Source organism: Lissotriton helveticus, chromosome 10 (genome assembly GCF_964261635.1).
Source record: "Lissotriton helveticus chromosome 10, aLisHel1.1, whole genome shotgun sequence".
Classification (NCBI taxonomy): domain Eukaryota; kingdom Metazoa; phylum Chordata; class Amphibia; order Caudata; family Salamandridae; genus Lissotriton; species Lissotriton helveticus.
In genome coordinates, this window is record NC_136071.1 from 598,947,240 (window position 1) to 598,973,870 (window position 26,631).

General features: G+C 43.1%; 1 protein-coding gene across 1 annotated transcript in view; it reads right to left on the reverse strand.

Moving 5' to 3' along the window:
* Window positions 1–26,631, reverse strand: part of CREBBP (CREB binding lysine acetyltransferase) — a 1,783,742-nt gene that overhangs the window by 735,437 nt on the left and 1,021,674 nt on the right. Inside the window, exon 19 of the mRNA XM_078663125.1 lies at window positions 9,321–9,409. Within this exon, the coding sequence (XP_078519251.1) occupies window positions 9,321–9,409 (89 nt within the window). The remainder of the gene's footprint in view (window positions 1–9,320; window positions 9,410–26,631) is intronic.

A 26,631-nucleotide genomic window follows, 5' to 3' on the forward strand; every position in this document is an offset into this window, starting at 1 on the left:
ATGTAGCGACCTCTCCGCTGGTGAAGTAGGGTGCGGAAAGAAAGCTTTCAGAATAACAGGTTCATTTAAGTGGAAATCCGAGGGCACCTTGGGTATGAACTTTGGATTAGTCCGTAAAATCAAGGGTTTCTTTTGAATTGGAGAAAAGGCTCTTGGATTGTGAGCGCCTGCAATTCCCCAACTCGTCTTGCTGATGTCAGGGCAAGAAGGAGAGCCAACGTACATGAAAGGAATTTCATATCTGATCGATGTACTGGTTCAAAGGGGGCCTTCATGAGCTGTGTAAGGACCAAATTCAATTGCCACGTAGGAGGCGGAGGCCTCACCGGGGGGTAGACACGAAATAAACCTTTAAGAAACTGTTTTATTATCCTGGAAGACCAAAGAGAAGGTCCAGACGCTGATCGTCTGTATCTAGAAATCGCTGACAAATGAATCTTTATGGATGAGTGGGCCAGCCCAGACCTAGCCAGGGACAAAAGATAAGGCAGAACTTGATGAGGTTGTGAAGAGAAGGGGTCAACATCCTCTGTCTTGCACGAAATGCAAAATCTTTTTCATTTGAGACGGTAAGTCTAGTTAGTGGAAGGGGTTCTAGCCTGGGAGAGAACTTCCTTTATTTCATTTGAGATGGTAAGGTTCATAAACTCTCGCTGCTCAGGAGCCATGCTGTCAGGTGCAACGACGCTGGATCCGGATGCCAAACTTGCCCTTCGGACATTGTGAGGAGATCTGGAATCGTCCGCAAGGGAAGTGGAGGAACTAGCGACAACGGGTGGAGTTCCGTAATTCAGAACTGTCTCGCCCAAGCAGGGGCTATCAAGATCATCTTGCATGGTTCCACCTTGATCTTCCTGATAAGCTTCGGGATCAGTGGAATGGGGGGAAAGGCGTAGACAAATGTCCCTGACGAGGCTATCGAAAGTGCATTTCCGAATGACCCTTGGTGGTGAAGCCTGCTTGCATTAGACCGGCATTTCTTGTTGGTCAGTGTGGCAAATAGATCTATCGCAGGCTTGACCCACTGTCGGAAGACCTTGTCCAGAACTTGCTGGTTCAGTTCCCACTCGTGACTGACTGAGGATGACCTGCTTAGTCCGTCTGCATTTTCGTTTAAAACTCCTAGCAGGTGCTCCGCCTGTAGCGAAATCCCATGATGGATCGCCCATTCCCAGATTTCTTGAGCTTCCTGAGACAACGGAAGAGACCTGGTCCCCCTTCTTTGTTCACGTAATGCATGGCCGTGGTGTTGTCCGTCCGGATGAGAACTTTTGAACCTCTTAGACTAGGGCGGAAAGCCTGAAGAGCCAGTTTGATTGCCCTGAGCTCCAAGAGATTGATGTGGAGCCAACGAGTCTGAGGAGACCAATGCCCACTGACATGCAGGTCCTGCAGTACTGCTCCCCAACCGTCCAATGACGCATCCGTTGTCAAAACCTGAGGAGGTGGATCGCTTCCGAAGGATAGACCTTGGGACAATTTCTCCCGCTGTATCCACCACACAGCAGCTTTTTTCATTGCCGAGGTGATGGTCACCTTGTCGAACGACCCGTGAACCTGTCTCCACTGGATGTCCAGTTGCTCTTGAAGAGGACGCACTCTCAATCTGCAGTGTGGAATCAGAGGAATGCATGAAGAGATTACCCCCAGAAGGGATTTGTAACGGCGTACTGAAAGACACCTTCTTCTTTGTAAGTCTAGCGCCATGGTCTGCAGTTTTTCTTGTCTCTCCAAGGTTGGGAAAGCTTTCTTGAGATTTGAGTCCAAGATGGCTCCCAGGAAGCGTGCTGTCCTTGACGGAACCAGAGATGATTTTTCCTTGTTCAGAGTGAGACCCAAATTCTGGAAGAGGTTTGTGCACGCGTTGACCGCTTCCCTCGCAGCCTCCCTGGACGGAGCCTTCAGCAACCAATCGTCCAGGTAAGGGAAGACCTGCAAATGATTCTTCCGTAGAAACGCAGCTACTGGTGCCAGCACCTTCGTGAAAATTCATGGAGCTGAGCGAAGTCCAAAGGGTAAGACCCTGAATTGAAAGTGGCTCTTGGCTACTGTGAATTGTAGAAATCTTCTGTGTGCCGGGTGAATTGGTACATGAAAGTACGCATCTTCGAGATCGAGCATGGCCATGAAATCCCCTGGATTGACAAGACGTAGAATGTCTTGAAGAGAGACCATCCAGAAGGATAGGGAGATGAGATAGGTGTAGAGCTGGGCGCCATTTCTCTAGCGTCTTCCTTACCAGGAAGAACCTGGAATAGAATCCTTCTCCTCTTTGGTCGGAGGGAACCGGCTCTATCGCTCCTTTCAGGAGCATCTGATGAACCTCGAGCCCCAGAAGACGCAGATGTTTTGATGGAATGGCAGCAGGGGGCTTGGATGGTGGGATTTGCGTGAATTCCAGAGTATGGCCCTTTCGAATGATGTTGAGCACCCATCGGTCTGATGTTATCTTGGACCAATTTCGAAGGTATTGTGAAACCCTGCCTCCTACTGATGATTTTGCAGAGGTGGGTACAGTAGGAAGAGCCAGGAGGCCGCTATTGTCTCTTGGACGCATCATGTCCTTGGCGAGCCTGCTTCCCTCTGCTGTTAGGCCTTGAGTAATTTGAAGACTGACCTTGCCTTTGCTGGTACGGTTGACGGTACTGTTGTGAACCTGAGCCATATGATGAGTACCTCTGCTGTTGATAAGAGCCTCTGTAGGAAGTGCTCTTGCCCCTGGAACCCCTAAAAGGAGCTTTGCGGTACTGAAGCGTACCCAGAGACTTAGCAGTCTCAGTATCTTTCTTAATATCTTGGAGGGTGTCATCAATCAGCTTACCAAATAGTGCTTCTCCATCAAAGGGCAAATCCAAGATCTTATTTTGGATTTCGGGCCTAAACCAGGTTGCCTTAAGCCACCCCTGGCGACGAAGAACTGCAGCTCCAGCCAAGGAACGAAAAGCTGTTGTGGCAATATCCATTGCACAGTCTATGACTTCCATTGACGTTGCTTCCCCTTCTTGCAAGATCTTTTTTGCCTCGGTCTTGGACTCAGGAGGAAGTTGATCTAAGTGCGGCAAAATATCACACCAAAGCTGGCGATCGTACCTGCCCAATATCACCATGTCATTTGCTGCTCTAACCAACAAACTCGCCATTGAAGAAAATCTTTTTCCAGCGTTGTCCAGCCTCCTGCCCTCTTTATCCGGAGGAGTCGTCAAAGGAGCCGAGGGGTTGCGAGACTTCCTTTGTGCCGCTTGTGAGATTACCGGTCTCGGGTGCCCTGTCAAAGATGCCGGACCATCCTCAGGCCCTTTGTATTTTTTGTCGAGGCGTGGTAGTACAGGGACCACCGTCGCTGGATTTTTCATCGCCTTAAGGCCTTCCTCCCACAGATGTTGAACAAAAGGGATGGATCTCCTTATCTTCCTATAAGGTTCTTTAAAATCATATAAAAACAGTAGAAGGCATAGATAGTTTGAATCTGCCAGCCGCTCTCTCCATTAGCTTGTGAAACCCCCCTATATCCGCTGGCGGGGAGTCCACAGTATCCGGACACAGAGATGCTGGATCTGGAATGATATACTCATCCCATTCCACCCCTTGACCAGGCCTTTCATCAAAATTTTCATCGTCCTCTGATGAATCATCATGAGTGTCCAATGGAACCGAAGGCTCTCGTGGAACCGGAGTCTGTGGCAGAGAGAAAACCTGAGATGGCATTTCAGGAGCAGCCATTGGCGGAGCAGCAGGGGCAGGCAAGTCCTGCACAATCGGAATGGCAACAGCAGCAGGTTGTGAACATCTTGATTTATAGTCCTGCAGCATATTGTGAAGGTCCTGCAACAATGATGAAGGAACAAATACCATGTCCTGTTTCGAGTACTGCTGTGGCTGGGAAGAATGATGATGGTGATAACCACATTCCTGGCTGTACTCTCCGTCCAAATCTGTCTCCTGACATTTGACCAGAAGCTGGGAAGGACTATTCGCATAACCATACGAGTTCTATTCGTCATCTTCCGACCCATCGTCATCCTCCTCTAAAAGCAGAGCTGGAGGCAAGGAGGTTACTCTCCTAGGAGATGTCATGTCCGGTGTGATCCTTGTCATAGAGATGGTAATCCTCTTTTCCGACGACAAAATCGTCGACGATGCCCGTCGACAATGGAGTTGTCAATGCTGCCGTCGTCGGCGACAGAATAAACGTCGACGAAACACTCGACGACGAGATGGGTGTCGTCGATGCCGTTGACGACGAGAACCGTCGACGCTCCTGCTGTCCTCGTCGTCAATGTTGTCGTCGTTGAAGCCCTCGACGACGACACCGCCGTCGAACCCTTTGTCGTCACTGCCGTCGACATCCTCGTCATCCCCGTCGACGTCGCTGCCGTCGTCGACATCCCAGTCGACGTCGCTGCCGTCTTCGTCGAAGTTGGTATCACTGTCGTCGACGAGTCCTTCGTCGACGATCCAGTCGATGTCGATTGTACCGTCGACGGTACCATTTTAAGAGCAGGCTTCAATTCCTTCGACGAAGCCTTCATCGACGACGCCTTTATCGTCGCCGACTTGGTACTTCTGTCAGATTTTCCAGGAGACTGGGAAGAGGGCTTTTTGAAGGCTTGATCAGTCTTCACCCCCACAGAAGGCGTAGATGGTCCTACCCTCTCCTTTACACCATGGTGAGGAGATTCGCCTGGACCTTGGCTCTCAGACTCTCTGGGGGTCTTTTTTGAGGCCTTAGAAGGACGCTCCACAGAAGAAGGGGAAACCCTACCCCTTTTGACTGACCTTCTAGAAGATGACGCAGATGAAGAGTCCTCACTGTCACTGGAGACTTTCCTTTCTGGACGTCAACTTCTGGAGCCAGGTCAGAAGCATACCCTCACAATCCCGGAGGGTCTTGGTGGAAAAGGTGCGGCAGATCTTGCAGTCCGCATCCTTATGGTCAGGATAGAGGCAGTAGATGCAATCTTTATGCTTATCCTCCACAAAAAGTATTTTCTTGCCACAGGTGGAACATGGTTTAAAAACGGCCTTCTTCTTTTCCTTTTCAGACATCCTGGAAGGAACAGCTAACAATCCTGAAGAGAAATCCTGAAGAAAACTTCTGAAGAGAAGAGTTTGAGCAGAGCTCAAAGGAGACTCCCTAAGCACAACGTGCGGTAGAAAATCTAAGGCTCTGAGGTTCCTTCAGGATGGTTCTATGGGGTGAGGCTCTTCTGATTGGCTGATGCCTAAGTTTGGTCTCTTTTACAAAAAGAGGCGGATATGCTACAAAAGGGAATGAGGCCTAGGACTTTTTCTTTCTCTTTTGCACCTACTGCTATGTTATTTTGTTACCGAGACTCACATTCCGACGACGGGGAATGATACAAAAGCATGGGAATCTATGAAAATTCCAATACTGGAGCAAGTAGTAGTATGGTCTATCCCAATGTTGATTTGAAGACTGTTCATGGCTATGTATTTTTGCTTCAAATTAGATGACTAATTTCAAGCAAACTCAGGGTGTTTTGAAGAACATAGACAGCCACCTTCATTAAAAAACATTCAATGGTTTGCGTAGCTGAAGCCTTTTTAAATACATTTATAAAACACTACTGAACTTTCAATGACACTACTACTCTAGTGGCATAACAGCTGCATGTGCTCTAACAAAAGCAAGTAATATGGTCCTGAGTGACCTCTAAATGGGTGTAAAACACCGTCCTAATTTAGATGAATTTGTCCATCACCCCTGAGGCAGCAGTGTCACAATGATATGTTCAGTCTTTATTCGCCTTTCCTCTCCAATTCATTATATGGAAGTTAATTCAGAGAGAGAGAGACCCAAAGAACATTATACAGTGGAAAAGAGGGGAAAAACTTTTTTCAGTGTAACTTTCAATCAAAGAGCCATGCAGAGTAGGTAAATAGCCTATCCTCCGTTCCTGCCCAGAAACACCCAAATAGCATGCTTGACCTACAGCTTTTTTTGCAACGGTTTATATTAGCATTTTTGAAAAATATTGTAGAACCAAGAACTGAAGATACATGAGCAACCAAATAGTCAGTTCCTGACAGTTCAAGTCTATTAGCACCTTAAGTGCTACCGTCAACCAACGGCCGTCTCGAGCACTACCTCCGTAGAGCTGCGCACGTCTGTTGGCCGATGCGGCCCGCCCACTCATTAAAACCACACAATCATGGCGTAATTAGCACCACGGTTAAGTGGTTAAAGGACAGTAAATATAGAGCTACTAAACACCACTGGGTATGGGCTCCCAAGCAGCAAGGCCAAGCCACTGCCTTATGTACTATATAATAAAGAAACGCCAATGCTGCCTATCTCAATTCACTGTCTATTTTTCATCTCACCTTTGAATGAAACAAAGTGAGGGGACCTTAGTTTCTTGAATCAATCCTTTGTTTTATTTTACTTCATTTGAACTTTTTTGATAATTTTTTATCAAATTTTTACATTTCAAAAGAACATATGACACAATATATGAAAAACATTCTGTACAATAAACCATTCCCCTCCTGTCAATCACACTCACTATCACTACAAATCGCTGTCAAACATTCTCATACATACTTTCAATCATACCATTCTTATTTACAATCATAGATCTATTTTTTTCAGAAAACATTTTTACATAGCCATAGATTATAATGTAAACATAAATCTACAATCTGCAAAATTCCGTTTTTTAGTTGATTTCTTATGGCTTTGAAAACAAGGTCTGTGCGTTTCGAACTCTTCTTATTGCGGAGTTCTCATCAGGACCACACACTCCAGATTTGGAAACAAACAAATTGCACTGTTCCTCAGAAAACACTGCGCGGGACCACTGTTAAAATGTGGTCTTCGTACACACTCTACTCTAATAGTTCTCTTATTCGGTAGGTGTGGGTAGGAAGGATTTGTATGTTTCGGTGGTGCCCCTTAATCACGGGCAACCCTCGATGTCAGTCGGCTCCTGCAATTCAATTCAGACGCGGCCACTCATTCAGTGTGGTCGCGTCTGAATTGAATTGCAGGAGCCGACTGACATCGAGGGTTGCCCGTGATTAAGAGGCACCACCGAAACATACAATTCCTTCCTACCCACACCTACCGAATAAGAAAACTATTAGGGTAGAGTGTGTACGAAGACCACGTAGTCCCGCGCCGTGTTTTCTGAGGAACAGTGCAATTTGTTGGTTTCCAAATCTGGAGTGTGTGGTCCTGATGAGAACTGCGCAATAAGAAGAGTTCGAAACACGTAGACCTTGTGTTTTCAAAGCCATAAGAAATAAACTAAAAAACTGAATTTTGTAGATTGTAGGTTTATGTTTACATTATAATCTATGGCTATGTAAAAATGTTTTCTGAAAAAAATGAGATCTATGATTGTAAATAAGAATGGTATGATTGAAAGTATGTTTGAGAGTGTTTGACAGCGATTTGTAGTGATAGTGAGTGTGATTGACAGGAGGGGAATGGTTTATTGTACAGAATGTTTTTCATATATTGGGTGTCATAAGTTCTTTTGAAATGTAAAAATTTGATAAAAAATGATCAAAAAAGTTCAAATGAAGTAAAATAAAATAAAATAAAACAAAGGATTGATTCAAGAAACTAAGGTCCCCTCACTTTATGTTTCATTCAAAGGTGAGATGAAAAATAGACAGTGAATTGAGATAGGCAGCATTGGCGTTTCGTTATTATATAGTAAATATGGAGCAGCATTATATCCAAACACAGGCGTCTCCAACAAGTCGATCGCAAGCTACCAGAAGCCGCCAGACTTCTTCAGATTAGCTTGCAACCTTGAATTTATTTTTAAATAAGCACACTGTCAAGTTTTCCTTTTAAAGTTATGGGAAGACTGTTTATTTTACATTATCATCATCAGATTGCAGGGCCTGGTAATGAGCAGTGCTCAGTCAGATTTATCCCCGAGGATGGGGCACAGAGGTGAAGATTTGAAGCCCTGAGGTATTTAACTCTTAAATAAAGGTCCTTGTAAACTCAATATTGGAGCTGAGAACAAAATGTTTCTGAATGATTATAAAAATGGAAGAAAAAGCAAAAGTTATCAAAGTTTAACTCTTCATTTTATTTTCTCTCATTTCAAAGTACTGCATTTACAAACAGCAGATTTCTTGTTCCCTGGTGGCAGTAGACACTGTGCCATATTTATAACTGATAAAATACAGTCATTTGTTTTAAATGGGACAAATGTAAACTGAAGAAAAGTATTTCAATGGAACATAAAGTCTTAATCTCTTTCTCCACTTTCAATTAAGCCAATTGTGTCAATGTTTCATGAAAAATGTTTCTTCACTTTAAATTCCTCTCATTTGAACAAATAACTATTTTATTGTTCTAAATATGGCACAGTGTCCACAGGCAACTGAGAGCAGGATGCCGGTTGTTTGTAAATGTGACACTTGGAAATGGGAGAAAATCTAACGGATGAGCTTTATGGAATACATAAAAAGCATATAACTCTTCAGTTTACACACAGCTGGTATCTCGCTCCCAGCTGCTGGTAGAGACCATGCCATATGTATAAATGAAAAATACAGCCATTGTTTTAAGTGGGACGAATGTAAAGTGCAGAAAATGTTTCCATATTATGAACGTTTGTACAGAAATTTATTTGCTTAAATTTCCCCATTTAAAAAATGGTTGTATGCCTGCATTATACATGAAAAGGTGCCACATATGGTAAAAGGTATGCCCTGTGCCACAAGTACATATGGCAAGCTCTTAGTCACCCAAACACATAGATCCCATTCATAGGCACACATGTTCAGACATCCCTAAAGACCACACTCTCACTAGCTAACATGGCAGTCCTATCATAGCTATCATAGTGACCCTATTCAAAGTATTTTGATCAAGCCATAGTTTCTAGCCTATGCACATTAGGCTTACAGTCAATTAAGCTGAGCGTGGGGGGTGCTCGAGTTGCTCTGCCTTCAGTAGTTCACGATGATTTTCCAATTTGTCATGTGAGGTGTGACAACCTAGGATGATGCGAACTTCAGCTTAAACTCCAAATTTCCATGACAGCTAAATAGTGGCGAGTAGTTCTGCCCCGTAGGCACAAAAGAAAGACAAATGTGATGCAAAACAAGTGTATGCCCTATTAGGCTAAGAAATCACAATATTAATGGTGACTGAGGAAGACTGGAATTTCAGCATTCCCTTACTCTCATGTACAATGTGACAACCATCAGTGATGTAGGTGTCTTGCTAATAACACCCAATACCCATGAGCACTAAATTGCAGTGAGATTTGAGCAGAGAAAGACATCAATAAAAAGACAAATGCTTTTTCAAGCTCCAGGTAGCTTACCTATTCTGATAACTGTAGTAAGCAGCATCCCGGGGAATAGTACACAACTGTTTACCGTAACAACACAAGGTCTGGGGAGAAAATTCAACCTGCAACAAAAATTCTGAGGTGAGTGATGTTGACGTAAATGATAATCACTAGCAACAAAAAAGCGCGTACATCAGTGAAGAATAAAAAGTGTACTAACATTGAGGTTCAAAGAACAATCCAATGTCAACTGTCTTTCCTTTGAAATGTTAATTCTGAAATTTATAAAAAGGAGGTTGTGAGTCATTATAAATGCTTTCACATCCCAGACTATGAAAAAGCAGTAGAAGACCGAGAATACCTAAGAAGCCATGTTTAGGAAGGTGAGGGGGGGGGGAGAAATTTAAAGCCAAATGGCCAAATTGTCATATACATTCATCTCGATATAAAGTACTAAGAATATGCAAAAGTACTGACCTGTATTTTTCAATTTACCTTGTGTTTTAAAGGTTTTACATTGCATGTAACAGCTTGCGCCAGACATGGCATCAGGTTTCCCTTTAATTCTACTGAAGTCACATTATTATCAATCTTTCATAACCCCAATGTGCCTACCAATCTGCATTTAAACACTTTGTTGTATGAGATTCAGTAGGCAATGTTCCCCTCCACAATTGTCTCAAATTGACAATAACAACAAAGTTATCCCTTCAGAGGCACCACCTACATAAACCAATCAGTCTATCAGATACCTCTGTTCTCAAACCTAACAGAACAATTGTTTGTTAACAAAACATTAATATTACAGTTTTATCTTCTTGAGAAGTCTCACTGCACACAGACTAATAAAGCACACACTGTTATCAACAGATTCAGCACTCATTCACCACACACTGGACGTGGTTTTTCTTCAGATTCCTATTCATATTGTTTCTCTTCAAACAGTTCTTACCTCAGTGCCTAGTTTCAGACAGTTAAACAGGAGCATAAAGTTTGGTGTGGAGGAGAATGAAAAGGAAAAGTTGATTACCTGTACTCTTAGTTCTCTTTCAAGGGAATCCTCATCAAAGCCCTAGGCACTGAATAACCCCACCCACATGCAGGATCCTGGAGAGCGTCCTAAAAATGTTAATTTTTTTCTCTCTCTCTCTCGCGCCCTCTCAACTGGCGATACTGATGAATAATCATAAGCACTGAATAGAATAGTAATCCCATCCAACAAGAAACAGACTTGAAATAACGGCTCCAACAACTACTCAAAAAGATTCCTCATAGAAGCCAGTACTACTTCAGTATTTTCTTTGGAGTCGGAATCTAGACAATGATGCATAGTAAAGGTATATACAGCTCTCCATGTACCTGCATTGTATATTTCTGAAAAAGGAACATTTCTTAGGAAAGCTGCAGTTACAACCTTTTCCTTTGCAGAATGTGCCTTAAGTCTACTACGCAAGGATGTTTTAATAGGTATAAAAGAAGTATATAGGAAACTATCCACCTAGAGACTGTCTGTTTTATGCAAAACCAGTTCTCACTTACTGGACCATAATTTCCTTATGTCTTTAGTATTATCTAGGTAGGATTCCAGAAAGACTGTAAAGACCTTTCAGATGGTGTAGATGGACTAGGTGAAAAAGGAGGGTAATGAAATGTTTTGATTAATATGAAAATCAAATTATTTTCAGAAGGAAGCAGGGAGGAAGTCCCATCACTGCTTTTACTATGAAAAACTGTGTATGGTTCTAGGAACATAATGTTTGAACGTCACTAACTCTGTGTGCTGAAGTGATGGCCACAATGAAGTCACTCTCCATGCAGATGCAGCAAAGAGGCTTTATGGATAGATTCAAATGGAGGATCCATAAATTTGGAGAGAATGTAGTCAAGTTCCCAAGGGGTGGAAGGTTACCTAATTGGAGGGAACACTTTTTTTAAGCCCTTCTAAGAAGTCTTTGATTACTGGAATTTTAAAGAAAGACAATTGTGATGGCGATTTTCTATGGGCTGTTATGACCAATTGATGTACCTTTATAGAAGAAAACTTAAGCCAGACTTAGCTAAATGAAGATGACATGGTATGACAACGTCTTCTTGGTACACGATTGGATTGTTCTTGCTTTGAATGCACCATAAGAAAAACCTCTTCCACTTATAAACTTATGATTTTTTCTGGAAGGTCTTTCAGCCTCTCTCAAAATGCCCATACAAACTAGTGCCAGGCCTAAATATCCATATTGGAAGAATTCAGGAGCCAAGCTGTGAAGTTCAGTGATGGAAGGTTGTGATACAGTATTGCTCGTCCGAACTTGTACAGGAGTTCCTGTCTACCCTGCAATCTCTTGAGTGGCTGTTCGGATGGGTGAAGAAGGCAATTCTGGAACTATCAGTATTATCCTGGTCTTGGATGTGTAGAGTTTGATGATTACGGTTGGTATGAGAGGAATTGGGGGAAATGTGTGGAGGAATTTCCCTGATCAATTTATCAAACGGGCATTCCCTTTTCACTATGGTTGGAGGAATCTGAACGCATAGTTTCTGCAAACAAATATTTTTGCCTGTAAACAAGTTTAATTGCGGATACCCCAGTCTTGAAAAATGTCTTTTAAGACTTCAAAGTTTAGGATTGAGTTGTGATTTTCTTGGAAACCCCCACTGATAGAATAGGCTTGGATATTCAGAACCCCTGGAAGATAAATAGCTGCTATTATGTTTCTGGCTATTAGCCATTTCCATATGGATCCGGCTTCAAGAGACAGAGGATAAGAGTGAGTCTTTGCCTGATTGTTCAGGTAATGCATTGTTGGTTTGAACCAGGAGATAATTCGTCATTATTGATGGGAGAAAAGATCTGAGCACCAAATGAACTGCTCTCAATTCTAGCATGCTGATGTGATTAGTCATTTCTTTGTCATACCAAATTCCTTGAGTTTACAGGCGAACCATACGAGAACCCTATACCTGCACAGAGGCACTTGTGATTAATGTCTGAGTTGGCAGATCCTGATGGAATGATACTCCTACCAAAAGATTCTTTGGTTGAGTTCACCATGGGAGATATTGAATTGCAGCCTGCGATATCAGTTTTCCTTTACAGCGGTTAGAGGTCTGATGCCACTGGTCTTCTAGAAATTGCTGCAGATCTCACGTGTAGTCTCTCACGAGGAACTAGAAAGATGCAAGAAGCCATTAAGCCTAGTAGGGGTGCAATCTGTCTCGCTGATGAATGGCGAACATGTAGGAGATACCGACACTTCAGATTGATTGATAATAAAATCTCCCCCTTAGGATACACTTTCACGGATTCAGTATCCAGAATTGCTCCCAGATATTGCAGCTTTTGGACCAGACAGGTCGTAGACTTCCTGGGTTTGACCTGGAGACCCAGATTGGTTAAAGTCATGATACAAAGTTGGTTTCTTTGTCTCAGCTGGTGAAATGCTGTTCATCAGCCAATAGCCAAAGTAAGGATAAACAAACATCTTTTGTTTCCTTAAGTGAGCTACAACTATAGACATACATTTTGCGAACGTGTGTGGAGCTGATTTGAGGTCGAATGGTAGGACTTTGTATCGATAGTGTTGAGATCGAATCCAAATTTTCGATACTTTAGAGATTTTGGGATATGAAAGTAAGGATTAGTTACTTACCTGTAATACTAGTTCTCTTCCAGGGGTATCTTCATCAAAGTCATAAGCACATGAATATTCCCGCCCATGTGCGGAACCCTGGAAACACATACCATATATGTGACAAACATATGTGAATCAATCAATCTCTCTATATATATATATATATATATATATATATATATATATATATATATATATATATATATATATCTATATCTATATCTATCTATCTATCTATATATAAATATATATATAACACACAATGCAGCCTTCCTTAGATATGCTGAACAATGCTGCAAGAGAAGTTTTTGCACATAAATACATTCCAATAAAGCAGGGAGAAAAAGCCTTTGAAAACTGCTTTATTATACAGCAGAAAAGGTAATCCTACAAGAAAAGTGAAAACATTGTCAGCACATAGGCTGCATTGTAGATAAAACATCAGTGTAGAAAGCTGAAAAGCTAACCCACAAACACGAACAATAAACTGGTACCGTGCCTTTAAGGCAGCCATGACCCCTAGCTTCCATTCATGCCTCAGGGGTGACAGTCAGGTCAGTTTTTCTTTGCGGATAACCGCAGACCATTTTAGAAAATAGATGTATGTATCATGTTCACTTGCCCAGGGAGGTGGGTGGGTTGCTTATGACTTTCATGAGGATACCTCTGGAAGAGAACTAGGATTACAGGTAAGTAACTAATCCTTCTCTTCCAGAGGATCCTCATCAATAGTCATAAGCACATGAATAGAATAGCAAGCCCATCCCCTAATCCTGCAGGTGAGTAAACAGAGTACTATTCAGATATAGAAAAACCAGTTAGGCGTACACAGACTCCAAAAAATTAACACTGGAACAGATTACTCATCAAGGAGGCCTGGCCCACTTGGGTATCTGCTCTGGAGTCTGAGTCCAGACAGTAATGTCTGGTAAATGTATGGACTGATTTCCAAGTTGCGGCTTTGCAAATCTCGGCCATCGGTACATTGTGTAGGAACGCTACTGTTGCCGCTTTGCCCCTTGTCGAGTGAGCTTTAGGAGAAGTGAACAGAGGTTTGTTTTCCAACTGGAAAGACAACTTTATACAAGATGCTATCCATCTTGAGATCTTTTCGAAGCTGGAAAGCGTGTTCTAACCATGCCATAGTTTACAAACAATTGGTCAGACTTTCTCAAGGATTTTGTCGCTTCCAAATAAAATTTGAGAACCCTCTTGAGGTCTAGTGAATGCAAAGATCTTTCCGCTGGAGTGGTCGGATTGGGGAAGAAAGAGGGCAGAGAAATCGTCTGATTAACATGGAACTCCAACACAACCTTGGGTAGAAAGGAAGGGTGGGTTCACATAACCACCCTATTATGGTGGAAGATGGTATAAGGTTCTTTGGAAGATAGTGCTTGTATCCCACTTACTGTACGCGCAGAAGTGATTGCTGCTAGAAAAGCTACCTTCCACGACAGGTGCTGTAATGAAGCTTTATGAATGGGTTCAAATGGAGGACCCATCAACTTTGACAATACAAGGTTCAATTTCCAAGGAGGGGAAGGAGGTCTAACAGGGGGGTAAACCTTTTTTAACCCCTGTAGGAAGTCCTTAACCACCTGTAGCTGAAAAAAGGAAGGTTGATTAGACGATTTACGATATGCTGTAATAGCTGCCAAATGTACCTTTATGGAGGTGTACTTTAACCAAGAAGAGCAAGTACGGCAAGATGACCTCCTCTTGCCCGTTAATAGGACTATAACCATTACGGACACACCATAAGTAAAACCTATCCACTTAAAGGAGTATGAGGTTCTTGTGGAAGGTCTCTGACTCCCGTAAAATATCCATGCAGTCTTGGGGGGGTTTCAGATGTCCGTATTGCAGGACTTCAGGAGCCATGCTGTCAAGCTGAGCGAGGGACGGCTGGGGTGTAAAATCTTCCCTCCTTCTCACCAAGGTAAGAAGGTCCGGCCTGCACGGAAATCTCCGATGCAGACGAATCGACATTTGCAATAGATCCGGATACCACCATTGGCGAGGTCAGTCCGGTGCTATTAGGATCATCTTCATCCTGGATCTTAAAAGCTTGGCCACCACCTTCGGAATGAGAGGGAGGGGTGGAAAGGCGTATGCAAACGTCCCTGACCAATTTATCAAAAGTGCATTCCCCCTCGTTCCTGGTCGGTAAAACCTGGATGCGAAGGCGTGGCATTTTTTGTTTTCTTCGTCTGCAAAGAGGTCGATGGAAGGATAACCCCACTGCTGAAAAATGAACCAGGATTGATTCAGACAGTATGGCAGGTTGAAAAGCCTTGAGGGCTAAGTGAACTGCCCGCAGTTCTAGCATGTTAATTTGTTAAGTCTGCTTGTTGGGGTTCCATCTGCCCTGTGCTTGCAGATGACCCAGATGCTCTCCCCAGTCCTGAAGTGAGGCATCCGGGATCAGCGATTGTTCTGGCAAAGGTTGGTGAAAGGGAACTCCCACCAGGAGATTCTGAGGTTGCATCCACCAGAGGACGGACTTCTTTGCAGCAGGAGACAGTAGAATCCGGTCGTTCTATCGACCCGAGGATTGATTCCATTTGTCGTCTAGGTCTTGCTGTAATGGCCTCATCCTCAACCTGGCGTTTGGTATGAGGAAGATGCAGGAGGCCATTGAGCCCAGCAGTGAAGCTACTTGTCTCACTGATGGCTGAGGAGTTTGAAGGATGATGCTGCTTGTGACCCTTAATAATGATAGTCTTTCCGCTGAAGGAAACACTTTTCCTAGGACGGAGTTGATATGGGCCCCAAGATAGTGGAGTGACTGAGTCGCCTGAATGACTGATTTGTCCAGATTGACATGCAGGCCCAGGCGTTGAAGGAGATTCATACAGATACGAAGGTGTCCTGTACCCTTAGAGGAGATGATTCCTTCAACAGCCAGTCGTCTAGGTATGGGTAAACATGTAGGCCTTGACGATGTAAAGCGGCTGCTACCACTGCCATGCATTTTGTGAATACCCTTGGGGCTGATTTTAGACCGAAGGGTAAGACTTTGAATTGATAATGTCTTGTTCCTACTATGAAACGTAGGAATTTGCGATGACGTGCTGTGATCGGAATGTGAAAATACGCATCTTGAAGGTCCACCGAACACGTCCAGTCGCCTTTTTTCAAGTGTGGAAAAATTTGATGAAGAGACAGCATCCGAAATTTTTCTTTTTTGATGTATTTGTTCAGAACACGTAGGTCTAATATGGGTCTGAACTTGTTCGGTTGGTCTTTTTTCTGGACGAGGAAGTATCTCGAATAGATTCCCTTCCCTCTCTGCGCTGGACGAACCTCTTCTATCGCCGGTTTCTCAAGAAGAGTCAGCACTTCCTGATGCAGGAGGTCCAGATGATGTTGGGAATTTACTGGAGGGGAGTCTCTTGGGGATGCACTAAAACACAGTGCGTACCCATTGACTAGTATATTTAGCACCTATTGATCTTTGTTTATGTTGTGCCAATCTTGAACGTAGTTCGTAATACTTCCTCCCACTGGAGTGTGCCACGGTGCTAGAGGAAGCGGTGACTCATTGTTTTCCTGAAGTCTTTGTTGCAGAGGAGGATTGCTGCTGGTGTCCTCCTCTTCCTCTGGAGGAGCGTAGGCCCAGGTATTGGGATTTACCCTGCATGTGGTGTGACCATTGAGGGGTCTGAACCCTCTGTTGGTTACCTTTCTTATTGTAGGGTCTGTAACGCTTCCTGAACTCCTTTCTTTTCTCTAGGCCCACCGCCTTCAAGGTGTCCAATTTGACCTTCATTCTCGCCATCTCTTCATCTGTGTGGGCCCCAAACAGAGAAGTTCCAGAAAAAGGGAGGTTCAGTATGCGTTGCTGCGCATCAAGCTTCAATGCAGCAAGACGTAGCCAGGAGGATCAACGTGCACATATGTCGTGCGCATGTGAATGAGCCGCCAGGGATACCCCATCTGCTGCCGTGCTTATCACTTGGTTGGATACCAGAGCGCCATCATTGATGATTTCTGAGAAGTTCTGCTGATCCTCCTTTGGAAATTTTTCCTTAAAACGTTCCGCCGAATCCCACAGGGATCTGTCATACCGACCCAACAGGGCCGCAGCGTTGGATACATGCAAAGAAGATGCAGCCGAGCCACAAGCTTTCCGTCCCCAAGAGGCTTGTGCTCTACTCTCCTTATCGGGAGGAGCACGATGCAACCGCGTGCTTCTTCTTAGCTGCTGCAATAATCACCGAATCTGGAGGTGGATCTGATCGAAGAAAAAGAGGATCCGATGCAGCTGGCTTGTATTTCTTCATGATACGCGCTGGAGCTGCTTTCGCCAAGCATGGGGCTAGGAACACATCCATTACTGGCTCAATGACTCCCGGTACCAAGGGGAGCAACGGTCTTGTCGTAGATCTTTGATATAAAGTCTCAAAGATAATGGATGTGGTCGTTTGAGTAGTAGACATGGTAATGTCTAACTTCTGCGCCCCCATGGTAAGCACGTCAAGGAAAGTGTTTACGTCATCATTGGGTGATACTTTGCTAGGTGGACTATCTGTGAGGGTAGGAGAGTAATCCCTCTTAGATGAGTGTGTGGAGGATGACGACCAAGACGGTGCACGGCTCCTTTTGCAATGCCCCTGTGCTGACCTGCGCTCGGGGGATCTGCCTCGGTGTTCTCTGGTGCGAGCGGCGGGTGATTTATCCACTTCTTGCACCAAGCGCTGCAATGGAGATCTATGCAATGGGCTGGAGTATTCTGCAGCTCTTTGAGTATGACCTGCAGATGCTGACCGCCAATGATGCAGAGGTTGCAGCCATCTGGGAGAAAGATGTATAGAAGGGGATCTTTGTCTTCTCAGGGAACTTCTTGGTGGTGAACCTGCAGGCTCCGGAGAATGGATAGAAGCACTGTAAGATGGCGCAATTATCTGTGGGGAGCTTCGAATGGAATGCGTAGAGGTCCCATGGGTTCTTTAGCGCGACCTCCGTCGCAATGAACGATGAGACGTCGCTGGCGAATACCTTGCGGTTGATGTACTCTGGGTCACCATATTGGGAGATACTCTAGATCTTGAATGCCTCCTCGACGTCTATCTTTCTGTACTTTTTGACGTTGAGTGGAGTGACGCCAAATGCCTGGAGCCCATAGACCTTGCTCTTGAGCGTGAGCGTGCTTGTGATCTCCCCGATGAACAGTTCGACGGAGAAATCCTCCTTGACGTCGAACGTTCTCTCAACGTCGACTTTCTTGGTCTTGATGTCGGATGTGACACCGGTGAGGGTCTAGACCTCGACGTCGAACGTCTCTTCGACACCGACGGGGGTGACGATACCTGTCTCGACGTCGAACGCCGCCTGGTTGACGTCGACGAAGAGGTATTCTTCGACGCCGATCGCTGATGAACCTGCGATGGCGGAGCTTGACTCAACGTCGACAGTCGGCTGGTTGACGTCGACCTGCGCTTCGACGTCGATCGCTGGTGACCTTGCGAAGACGGAGCATGTCTCGACGTCGAACGCTGTCTCGGCGGCGACGACGATCTGCCTCTCGACGTTGGGCGAGCCCGCCTCAACAGAGATTGATGCCTCGACGCCAATCGTCGCCTGGTTGACGACTGCGGAGGTGACGTACCATTTTGAGTAAGGGCTTCAGTTTTTGTCCCACACAGGAGGGAGATTTGGTAAATGTACATGTGGACCTGTATAAGTTTATCAGGGTACTAAAGCTCAAAGATTATTTTTCTACCAGACCACGAGACCCGAGGGTGGCACTCAATGTTGATTCCCATGGGACGCATACAATTCGTGATATCAGGGATATACATTGTTTAATGACACTAGATAATGATGATGATCAAGACTTTACCTCTATCCTTCGTGATCTCAACATCCCTTTCAACGTGGGTGTTGACAGTGGATTACATCCTAAATCTAAGTTTACACCCATGCATTCGTACCATCAAAACATCGATGTGTTACATGAAAAGGTAATCGAAGACCTTTATGATCTAGAAGTTCCTAAAAAATATGTCACCAATGTCCCCCATAATATCAAGGCATCTGAGAGGATGGCACTAAAAAGACTCAGTAAGGACCCCAATATTGTCATCAGGGAAGCTGATAAGGGGGGGGAACGTGGTCATTATGAACCACTTGGACTATATGCATGAAATCTCCAGGCAGCCTAATGACACCAGGTACTATCAGGAAATACAAGGCAATCCCATCTCGGCCACTGCTACCATGATTAATGCCAAACTTACTGAGTGGAAAGAAGTAGGCCTCCTTACAGTGGAGGAGTACAGATACCTGTGGGTTGACTGTCCAACCTTTCCTTGTATTTATATCTTACCAAAGATACACAAGTGCGTACAGTTTCCCCCAGGTTGACCTATCATTTCTGGTGTGGGATCACCAACTGAGAAACTGTCCCAATATGTGGATATAAGACTCCAGAAATATGTCCCCAATCTGGCCTCTTACATTAGGGACAGTAAAGACATTCTTATGAAATTGAAAGATTTTGATTGGTCTGATGATTTGTTATTTGTCACCCTCGATGTAGAGAGTCTCTACACGTGTATTGATAAGGAGTTTGGAATTAAAGCGATCCAATCATTTCTGGACAGGGAGGATGCAGGTTTGTTTGACTACAACAGGATGATTGTCTCCATGATTGATATGATACTGTCCAATAATTTCTTTCTTTTTGATAACCGGTGGTTCCAACAAGTACATGGTACTGCGATGGGCTCCAAGTTTGCTCCCTCTTACGCCTGCCTCTTTATGAGATGGTTTTAAAGTGAGCACGCTTGGGGCAGATGTGCCTCCCCCTGGACCAATTACATCGTATACTGGGGGAGGTACATCGATGATGTGATTTGTTTGTGGTCTGGCTCAGTAGAAGCTCTACAACAATATGTGGCTTTTCACAATGATAACACCTATAATGTCAAATTCACAATGAAATACAGTAGGGATCGGATTGATTTCCTTGATATACAGTTTTATATACAACAGGGACAGTTCCACAGTACATTGTTTAGAAAAGAGACCTCGTGTAATTCTGTTTTACACGCCTCAAGTGCACATCCCACCTCAGTAAAGAATATTCCATTTGGCGAAATTACTAGAGTACGACGAACATGTAGTGAGGAGGAAACCTTTCAAAGTAATATTAGCGAGGTAAAAACAAGATTCGCTAAAAGAGGGTATACACAGGGAGTCCTGGATAAAGCAGAAGCAAGGGCCCGCAATCTGAACAGAAATGATACCCTCAAAGAGAAACCTCCCACTAAGAGAATAAACTCAAAAGCAAGATTCATAACCCAGTACACAACGCACAGCAGTGCCATCTTTAATATCTTGCGCAAACATTGGCACCTGCTGACAGAAACATCAGGACTTAAGGATTCAGTTGAGACCAGACCATCTGTCACATACAGAAGAGGCGTATCGTTAAGGAATTCCCTATGTCCAAGTTATGTGACGACACCGAGAACTATTCAAACTTGGCTCCCACCAAAACCAAAAGGTTTTTATACATGTGGGACATGTAATGTATGCCCATTGGGAAGAAACAAGACTCTTGTTTTTAGGTATAATACACCAAAGAGATTCAGTATAGGTTATTTCCGGAACTGTAACACCACACATGTGGTTTATGTCTTGGGATGTAGATGTAACATCATCTATGTCGGCAGTACTATCCGCTGCCTTAAACTAAGGATTCAGGAACACCAACGAGCCATCAAGTCAAAGGATGACAGATATCCTATTACAAATCACTTTTCTAGTGAGCATCCGGATGACTTATCTTTTTGGTTTCATGCAATAGATCATGTGCCAGTTCAGACAAGAGGCGGTAACAGGTATCTGTTACTTAGACAACTAGAGGCATGCTGGATTTGTCGCTTGACGGCGACTCGGTTGGGGCACAACACTGATGGGGAAATGCACTACTTCCTTTGACTGTGTATGTGTAAACCTCCGAACAGACAACATTGGAATAGGAAAGGAATATATACGAGGGGTACTTGAAATAGAAACAATGAGTAAGACAGAGACTGGGTGAATTTGTTGTGAACATTGAACTCTGTGGAAATAAATGATATACTGAATGTCAAGCTAGTAGATATTGAATATATTGTGTACACACAATATGGAAATGTTGTAAAATATGATATCATTGGTTGAATCCATGTGTTACATTTCTTTTGAAATATTAATGATTCTGTCCCCTTTTTTCTCCCGGTTGTCCTTTGTCTTTGACTTTCTATCCATCTCATGCTTATTTAGCCCTCCTTGTGCATGTCTACTTTTTAATCTTTTTTTTTTTTGTCTTGCTACAGAATTTGTCACACCATTACAGGGGATACGGATCAATAGTATTCTACACGTTTGGATGGTGCATATAGGTAGTGCAGTATGATTATAACTTAAACAGGATAAGGATGCACCTTGATACCCCACGTCCAAGATGGCTGCCCAAGAAGACTGTTGTCGTCTAGTTTTTACAGCTACCTATGTCACTGCGAAATGGTGTTCTTTTGTGAACTTTGGAATGGCTTACCCCGCGCTCTAGTTTGGTCCCATTGACAGCCGTTTTGTTTTACTTTTACGGCTCACAACTCCGTACAATGGGTCCTTTATTAAGGTAGGTGTTCTTCAATTGTGTGTTGAAGATTAGGTCTGACAACAGTTGCGGGAGTGTGTATCTTTAAATTTGTTATTAGATTGTGCTCATTTTCCCGCGTAGAGGTTTTTATTTGTCAATTGGGAATTTTCCCCTGGGACTTGTCTGGACGTGACTACACTCAAATATGGCGCCCGCTTTTGTGGATCTCTATCACGTGACCCTCGATCATAACGTGTGGGACGATTTATGGGTATCGTCATTTCCGTATTTATACCAGGTGGAGAAATGGCACGGCTAGCAGGATGTCCGAATGAGAGACCGGCTTGGAGAACACGCGACCTAAAGTGTATACGGTAAGATCGCGAGGCGGTGGGAGGTTCCTACAAGCAATGAAACGCTGTTAGTATAATGGGCTGGTAAATGTTAATTTTTTTTTAGTGAAGATGCTCTCCGGGGTGGAAGCATTAGATTGCAAAACCGCGTAAGGTAGCGCTTTAGTACCCCTTTTTCACTCATTGTGCGGTACGATATAGAGCGGTATGTTGTGTCATCTGAGTGGTAATATGTATGCCGACTTGCACTGTAGAGATAACACGCATGCTGATATGTATCTCAGCGGTAATTTGTGTGTTGACCGGCTTGATATATAAACGCTGACGACTAATGATCGTAGATGGATAATAAGTGTGTTTTAATTTCGAGACATTAATGGGCCACGTTGTATTTAAACGGTGTTTAGTATGTGTGTACACATGCCCTGTGAGGAAAGTTTTTCAGACACAAACATCTGTTGTCTGATATCCATGTTATTAGGTGACGCTCTGTAATGTCAGGAATATTGGTTAATTACTATGTATGTAGGCAATGGTGGCAATCTTTATATATGATTGTTATACCATCTTTTCTTTAGGAACATCTAGTGTCTGATATCAATGTTATTAGGTGACGCTTTGTTATGTCAGGAATATTGTTTAACTACTATGTATAAAGACAATGGTTGCAATCCTTATATACGATTTTTATATCGTCTTTTCTTTAGGAACATTGGCTGTGATCTCGGCCCTTGGATTCCACTGTTCAATATATTAATTATATACATTATAGACATCTAAATCATTTAAAGGTAAGAGGCTCTTTCATTTATTTGCCTTTGCCTTGAATATACCGGTCAGGATTTTTTAAAATGACCTGTTAAACGATAAAGTCCATATGAGTTGTAACGTATATCAGTTAGGATCCTTCAACTGACCTGTCACTAGCAAATGCCGCAATAGTTGTTGCATAAATATACTTAGTGTCACCAATCCCAACCGGTGTTCTTTTTGTGATTAGGACAATTTGGGTCCTGTACAGAAAAATCATTGGTATTTGGAATACTGAGATTACGAAGGTGCTGATTACTTTTGGTGAGTGGCACCTAATACTGGTTTCTTTGGATTCAATAAACTTGATGGCCCCGATATGGGCATAGTCAAGCTGCATTCAAATGGACGTATTTGGTAGTGTCATTGTTGTTTTGGGTTCTTTTAATTAGTACCTTGGTTTCTTTCTTTTCTCAGTTTTCTATTTTGATGTGTATGGAATATTTTCAAATGTGGACCTATTAGTTTATTGGACCAATTTAAAGACACAATAGGAGAGATCACATGTTGTTTTTTTCTGGATATTTAGCACTATGTGTGTCTTTAGCTTTACCTTTGGATTTTTTTCTTTGCCCTCATTATATATGTTGGCTCGACTTAGGAGTAGTGTTTCTCCTTTTTTCTTTAATATTATTTCTGCCTTTTCTTTCTCCCGATCTCTTTCATTCTATTTATTTACTTGTAACCTATTATCATTTGTCCCTGTAGTGGTTGCAATAACTAGTATTTACGGTAATTAGGGCATAAAAATTAAAAAATTACACTTATTGGAGTTTTGTGCCAGTGGTATTTATGAATTTTAATGTTTTTTTGTGTATGTTGCATATGCATTCCTCTTTTCATATATACGTGTTCTGTTTTTTGCCGTTCTATCAATATAATATATATTTGTTAGCTTGATGTTGTCCATTTTATATAAATGTTTGTTTATATGATTTGACTCTTTGTATCATGTGGCAGTTATACTTAGTTTGTTCTTTTTATCTATGTATTCTTTTCACCCTGACGAAGTTCCATCTGGAACGAAACTTGTTGGCTGATGTCCATGTTTTTAATTGAAACTAAATAAAGAATCTATATTGGACTATACACGGCATCCTTTTGACTTCATTCTGGTGCACCGTTCACTTTCTCTCAGTACATGTATCTGGCTTCCAGTGGAGTACAAGTGTGGCATACTCCGGATGTGTTTTGCTCGGACATTTTTATGAATTGGTTGATTTGAGGGACTGAGGTACAGAGCCTGTGGTCGGCCGCATTTCTTTTTTTTAATTGTCGACTGCGGAGGTGACGTACCTGTGATCCTCGGCGACGACCGGTGTTCTCTCAACGGCGAGCCCGCAGTCGATGGTCTACTCGTCTACGTTTTTGACGCTGAAGAAGGGATTAGAGGCGCCAAGCCAGACGCTGATGAAGAGCACACTGGAATCTTACTTGTGGATGCTCTCTCCTTCAACGGTGACCTACCTCTGGAGGAAGATCTTCTCCTCTCAGCCAGTCCACTGAGGCAACACCTCTCTCAGTCCTTTAAAGTTCTTTTGGACAGTAGCTGGCAGTGCTGGCAAGTTTGTGGATCATGACGGGAGGCAGGCATAAAATACAGACAGAATGGGTGTCTGTTTTGGCCTTCTTTTTGCCACAGGAAGGGCAAGGATAAAAAAGGAAAGGCATTTCTGAATGGAAAACAATGCCCAAATCCCTCAAAAACTGTTGAAAAACACTTCAACAAAAAAGATGTCGAAGTAAAAGAGTTTTACTCCAAAACTAGAAGTATTTTCTGACAAAAATCAGAAAAAGGTAGAGCTGAAGTAACCAGAGTCCTGTCAGAAGGAGCAGGAAAGAACAACTGACCTGACTGTCACACCTGAGGCATGATGGGAAGCTAAGGGTCATTGCTGCCTTAAAGGCACGGTGACAGTTTATTGTTAGTGTTTATGTGGGTTAGCTTTTCTGTTTTCTACACTGATGTTTTCTCTACAATGCAGCCTAGGTGCTGACAATGTTTTCACTTTCCTTGCAGGATTACCTTTTCTGCTGTATAACAAAGCAGTTTTCAAAGGCTTTATTTCTCCCTGCTTTATTGGAATGTATTTATGTGCAAAGACTTCTCTTGCAGCATTGTTCATCATATCTAAGGAAGGCAGAATTGTGTGTTTATATATTATATATACACCCACACCCACAATTCAGCCTTCCTTAGATATGCTGAACAATGCTGCAAGAGAAGTCTTTGCACATAAATACATTCCAATAAAGCAGGGAGAAATAAAGCCTTTATTATATATATATATATATATATATATATATATATACAAACCTATATAGAGCTACATATATGGTTTTCACATATATGGTATGTGTTTCCGGGGTCCCGCACATGGGCGGGAATATTTATGTGCTTATGTCTATTGATGAGGATCCCCTGGAAGAGAAGCATCTAGACGATCTGTTGAACATATCCAGTCTTCTAGATGCAGTTGAGGATAAATGTTGTAATGATAGCATTATGAGCTTTTCGTTTTTAAAGTACTTTTTTAGTACTCGCAAATCTAATATGGGTCTGGAATTCTTGTTTTGGTCCTTCCTTTCGCATTACAAAAATCCCGGGAATAAATCCCCAATCTTCTTTGGAGGAGCGGAACCTCCTCCAAAACATGCGTCTGTAACAGAATATTGACTTCTTCCCTTAACAGGTCTTTCTGATGTACTGATGTTTTGATTGGTGCAATGGAAGGAGGAGGGGACCTAAATCGAAGAGAAAATCCATTCTGAATAATATTCAAGATTCATTTATCTGTTGTCATTAAGCACCATGTTTCCAGATGATTGGGAACACTACCCCCCTCCAGCTCCCCCACCAGAGAGAGTTAAAAGAGAAGCAGGCAGTGACAGCTCATTGTTTGACCAGATGCTTTCCTTTAGATGCAGGCTGTTGTTGAGATCCTCTTCCTCTTGATGGTTTCATAGGATGGTAGTGTTGCTTTGACTGTTGATGGAGTGAGGGTCTAGGGCCCTCTGAGTGAAGAGCCTTTTATCATAAGACCTGTATCTCTTAAGTTACTCCTTCTGCTTCTCTACACCAACGGCTTTAAGGGTGTCCATTTTGGTTTCCATTCTGGACTTATCTTCATATGTATGGGTGCCAAAAACATTATTACTTGAAAAAGGTAAGTTTAGAATCCGGTGTGTTGAGCCTCTAGCTAAAGGCCAGTTAGTCTAAGCCAAGATGATCTGCGTGCACAGATACTGTAACAGTATCTGATGTATCCGCTGCTGCGCATTATAATCTGGATAGACACCAGGCCACCTTCATTCAAGATCTCTTGATAATGTTGTCTCCCCAAACATCTTTTTGCCAATTGCGTCTATATTCTCTTGTTTTCCTTATCCAATGGGATGGAAGAGGACGAAGCAACAGTGTGAGATTTGATTTTCTTGCAGCTAATACAATAACTGAATCAGGAGGAGGATCTGATCTGAGGAATTATGGGTTCTGGTAAGGAGGTTTCTATTTCTTGAGAAGGCGAGATGAAGCAGACTTCATCAATGCGCAAGTTAGAAATAATTGCATTGCAGGCTACAAATGTCCAGGAACCAGAGGAAGTAGTGGGCGTGTCACTGTTCTGTGATGCAGAGTCTCAAACATCACAGAAGATGATGTCATGGTGGTAGGGATGTCAATGTTTAACTTTGGTGCTCTTCTTATTAAAACATCATTGAAGGTAAGGAGATCATCGACAGGTAAACTCTCGAAGGAGTTGTGACTGTCAGAGGGAGTAATCAGAAGAGAGAGAAGTTGTAGACCAAGATGGCAATCCCCTATGTCTAGATCTAGATCTATACGAATTTCTAGATGTCGACATGGAGCTGGTTCTTGATGTTACCTTAGATCTAATGTGGTGACACAACAGATGCCTAGATCTTAGTGGAGACTTATGTGCCGCAGGTAGAAAATA